The sequence below is a fragment of the Cannabis sativa genome, chromosome 6, assembly GCF_029168945.1.
Source record: "Cannabis sativa cultivar Pink pepper isolate KNU-18-1 chromosome 6, ASM2916894v1, whole genome shotgun sequence".
Lineage (NCBI taxonomy): Eukaryota > Viridiplantae > Streptophyta > Magnoliopsida > Rosales > Cannabaceae > Cannabis > Cannabis sativa.
Window position 1 is genome coordinate 58,794,951 of NC_083606.1, and position 5,235 is coordinate 58,800,185.

The following is a 5,235-nucleotide window of genomic DNA, read 5'->3' on the forward strand; positions in this document are numbered from 1 at the left end:
TTCCTTTTCTTTCTCGCTTCATGCTCATCATCATCTTCTTCTTCTTCATGAATTTCTCTCTCTCTTTTTTTTTTTTCAAAATCCATACAGTTATTATTTTTTTCTCACTATCTTCTTCCTCTCTCTCTCTCTCTCTCTCTCTCTCTCTCTCTCTCTCTCTCTCTCTCTCTCTCTCTCTCTCTCTCTCTCTACATTAACATATAAATTTTTTATTTTATTTCTTATTCAGTCCTTCTTCTTCATATTCTTCTCATTTTTTAGTTTTTCTAATTTTCAGTCACACTTTTGGAGAAAAATAAGAGTGTGTGTTTTTTTTTTTTTTTTTTTTATTTTGATTTTCCAGATCTATTCTTGTAAATATAGATGCTGTTGCATTTGGTGTTGAGGCTGTGTAGAAAATGGTTAGTTTTTTTAGTCCTTTTTTTTATTTGTTCTAGTGTTGTTTTACGGCTGTTTTGCCATGATTTATTTATTTGACATCAATTTCACTGTTCTTGCTCCATCTAGCCAGAATTGATGGTTGTTTTCTAAGTGTTCTCGTATTGATGTGGTGGTTTTATACGTGTGTGTGGAAGATTGAGGCTATAAATATATTTCTTCTTCCTTCTCTATGACTGTGTTTGTGTTTTTTTATTCTGATTCTTCTATAAATACATTTGACAAGCTCATTGACAAATTTTTTTTTAGGAGTGTGGTTCTTTTATATTTTTTTAAGTGGTTATATCTGCTTCATTGAATTACATTTGTTTTTGTGTTATTTTAATAGTTTTTTTATTATGATTTTCTAGGACTGTACTTGCAAATATAGCCGCTATTATATCTTAAAATAGGTTGCGCAGAAGATGGTTAGCTTTTTTTCAATCCTTTTTTTCTTTTTTTTTTTTTTAATTTGTTTTAGTGTTGTTTTACAATTGTTTTGCCATAATTATTTATTTGATGTCGATTTCTCTATTTTTGTTCCATCTTGCCAAAATTAATTATTGTTTTCAAGTGTTCTCGTATTGCTGAGTAATTTTATCTGTGAGTGTGGAAGATAGATGCTTGATATGTGATTTTTGGCATCTACAGTATAAAAGAAAAGAAAAAAAAAAAGCAAAGACAGTATAAATGTAATTTTTAACGTGTAACATTATAAATGTAAACATTTACTAAAAATTCAGTATTTTTGTAAGTTTCCTTTACTAATGTGAGGGCTATAGTTCTTATTGGGCCGGGCTATAGTTCTTGCTGTGGTATTCATTGGGCCGAACGTAAGTCCAATTCCATTGATGGATAGATATCATAGTTTTCATAGAAGAGAACACAAGGGATTAGGGTTTAGGATTATATAGGTTACCCAAACCATCTAAAACGGCCTCCTGAGATTGAAGGTTGAGAACCGAGAAGGGCACCTCACCTCAGGTCGACAACCATGGTGCATGTCAATTTTTACCGGAATTGTAAGTATTTCTTCTTCTTCTGCGATTATAGTTTCATTATTTGTTTTGATCTACATTGATCGATAAAATTAAAGGAGAAGAAGATTTCCTTAATTTGATTTGTGTTGTGTAGATGGTAAAACCTTCAAGAAGCCTAGACGTCCTTACGAGAAGGAGCGTTTGGACGCTGAGTTGAAGCTCGTCGGAGAGTATGGTCTCCGGTGTAAGAGAGAGTTGTGGAGGGTTCAGTATGTGCTGAGCCGAATCCGTAACAATGCTAGAATGCTTCTGACACTCGACGAGAAAAACCCACGTCGGATTTTTGAGGGAGAGGCCCTTCTGAGGAGGATGAACAGATACGGATTGTTGGATGAGAGCCAGAACAAGCTCGATTACGTTCTTGCTCTTACTGTCGAGAACTTTTTGGAGCGTCGTCTTCAGACCCTTGTCTTCAAGTCCGGTATGGCTAAGTCAATCCACCATGCCCGAGTTCTTATCAGGCAAAGGCACATTAGGTATTAGTCCTAACATCCTAACATCTTTCTCTGATATGCTTTGAAATTAGGTACAAATATTCAGCGTTTTTGCTAGAATTATCATGTTGTAGGGACCTAAGTTGAGATAGTTTGGCTATGTATGATTGAACTCCAATAGTACTGTCTTTTATGAGTAATGGAGCTCAACAAATGGCTTGATTTAGTTTAGTTCGGGTTGTACTTGTGTGTAAATTTTTGCTCCCTTTATTTGTCATGTGATGCAAAGTTTAGCTAGGTTCATTGGAGAATAGAATGAGTAGAGCGTCTAGTATATTTAACTTATCAATATATACGATGCTCTTCTGTGTTCTACTTTTCCCCCTAAATATTTATGTCAATTCAATTGAGTATTGTTTCTTATTTATCTAATTCACAACAGTTAAAGGTACCCATTTGCATGGTCACTCTCACTAAGCTTTCTTCTTTCTTCTATGTTTTATTTGGTTTTGTGGTGTACATTGGTATTGGTATCGGTTTGTTTAATTGTATGTCCCCGCTCGATCCCGATTTCAATCCATTGGAGTGATTTGTGAAATTTGTTTGTTTTTTATTAATTGTGTTCCAATTGGTTGCCTCTTCGCATGTAAGACGAGTTGGTTTGTTTTTATCATCGTTGGGCAGAAATATAATTGTAATTACATTTGTTCTTCTCAGAGTTGGAAGGCAGGTAGTTAACATTCCTTCATTCATGGTGAGGGTTGACTCTCAGAAGCACATTGATTTCTCTCTCACAAGTCCCTTCGGAGGTGGTCGCCCTGGCCGTGTGAAGCGAAAGAACCAAAAGGCAGCTGCCAAGAAGGCTTCTGGTGGAGATGGAGATGAGGAAGACGAAGAGTGAAGATCATAGTTGTACTAAGTGAGTCTTTTTTGTCCAAGATTATCATTCTCTGTTCTCTGTTAAATTTTGTGGATTATGTTGACTCTATCGTAGAACATGTTATGATCATAGGAAGTTTTGCTTGCTGTGCTGTAGTTTTTTTCTTTTACAATTTGATAACTAGATGGCTTCTTAGATCATAATGAGACTTTATTTCAGTTGTTGATGATTTTAGACACCCGTTACTTTACTACTACACATTCTCATCCCTCTCATTTTTTACATTTATATTTTCTTTTTCCTTTTTCCTGGCTTTACTAAAAGATTTTGTTCTGATTCCTACTTGGGTTACTGAAATTAGGATCTTACTGTGTTGAATCACAAATCAAATACATCAAATTCTCATGGCTTTGGTTTAGAATTTCATTTACATGGAACTTATTTCTCACTCCCACGCTCTTGTTGATTATATTTTGGTTCAGAATTTTTTAATTTACAAGTGACGTGAAAATATCTAATTAAATGGGTGAGGCTCGAGTTACCTTTCTGAAGGTTGTTATCAATGAATTCTTACAAGGCTAAAAATAATTGCACTGATTTCATTTTGGAGCTTTATTGATAAAAAGCATTGGCGATGATATTTGTTACACTATTTACAAGCACTATTTTGTTGTACCATTTTAACCAATTTGATTTAGAATCTATTACTGTGACAACTTCAAACATTCAACACCAAATATTACAACAAATATATATTTAGGTGGCGTTTTCTAATATTTTTTTAATCAATTTTTTATTTTTAAAAGTAGAAAAGTGAAAATATTTTTCAAAAACATATTCTATAAAACTGTTTTTACTTTTCAATTTTATAATTAGAAATCAATTTTTTTTTTTAAAAAAATCACTTTTAATATTTTTTTGAACATTTTTTTTTCTTAATCAATCTTTTAGATTACGATCAGACCCGAACCCAAATTTCCTCCCTACGGTCTTGGCGCTAAACTTGGCTTTTGACTTGTACTCGAATCTAACCCCGGATTTAGACTCGACTTAAATAAAATCAAAAAATAAAAATAAAAATAAAATTTACAGAACACACTTTTGTTTTCTGTTTTTAAAATTGAAAAACAAAAGTGGTTACAAAACGTATTTTTTTTTTCAAAAATAATTTTTTTAAAAACAAAAATTTTACTTTCATTTTGTAATTAAAAAATTGAAAAATAAGTGTTACCAAACGGCACCTTAATTAATGATTATATTTTAGAAATCGTTATGCAACAATTTGGTGTAAATTTAAAATCCAACACATTAAGTGATCTCCAATTGCATTTTTTTTTGTGTATATTTCTTACTAATTTGGTGTAGTTATTTCTCTTATTTAGTGCAACAATTCCAATGATTAAACATCAAATATTAGACCTAATAAATAGCCAATTTATTATCTTACATTTTTTTATTAGCATTGCTATTTGCTATTAGGTAGTGCTTAACACTTTCTAGTAGGGGTGTTCATTGGATCACATTCAATGGATTTGGACCCATCCGATCCAATCCAATCCGATTGAATTGAGTCATCCGATCCGATCCAATAGATGTATTGAATTGGATCGGTTCCATCTATTGGATGCTTTAACTGGTTTTTTATTGGATTGAATTGGATCCATCCAATGGATCCAATGGATGAATCCAATCCATTTTGGCCACTATTTAGGCTAATTTTATTCAAAAGAAAAAAATATATGAAAAAACATAATTTAAAGCCTAATAATCCAATAATAAACAATAGTTTAATCCAAATTAAACCTAATTTTCATAATCCCATAATAAAAATATAACAAAAATCTAACTTAATAAGCAAAAGTCTTAATAAACAAGTCCAATACATCAAATGCAAATATTATATAAAATATTAAATCAATGTGTGCAGGTGCACAGTAAAACCTATTAATAATTAATATATTTTTTAAAAAACAAAATAATTAAATATATAAAATTATAAATATTAAATATGATTGGATGGACATTGGATGATATTGGATTGGATCGATTCGGTTATCCATTGAATCGGATGTCTCATCCAACATCCAATCCGATCCAATTGGATTTTTAATTTGCATCTGATCCGATCCAATTATGATTGGATATTCGATTCTATTGGATCGGTTGGGATTGGATTGGATGACTTTCTGCACACCCCTACTTTCTAGATTTGTCGTCTTGTAATTGACTAGTGATACTCCTTAAAAATTATTGCACTAAATTATATGAGACTCGATACTTAATTGGACTAATAATGATATTAACATATAGGAGGTGCTAGACACTACTAGTGTCTTTGAACATCTATTTTTTTATTGTCTACATGAATAGTCACTAATAATTAATTTATAATATAATTATTCATATTGTCGATAATTAATTTGTGATTATTTTTACAACAAATTAAAAGAAGGGTTACAATGTA

General features: G+C 31.7%; 1 protein-coding gene across 1 annotated transcript; it reads left to right on the top strand.

Annotated features, from left to right (window-relative positions):
- The first annotated feature begins 311 nt into the window (after positions 1–311).
- Positions 312–3,011, top strand: LOC115725774 (small ribosomal subunit protein uS4y). The gene is made up of 3 exons (XM_030655384.2): positions 312–1,439; positions 1,552–1,933; positions 2,609–3,011. The coding sequence occupies exons 1-3, from the start codon at positions 1,412–1,414 to the stop codon at positions 2,790–2,792; spliced, it is 594 nt and encodes a 197-aa protein (XP_030511244.1). The 5' UTR covers positions 312–1,411; the 3' UTR covers positions 2,793–3,011.
- Positions 3,012–5,235: the final 2,224 nt, after the last annotated feature.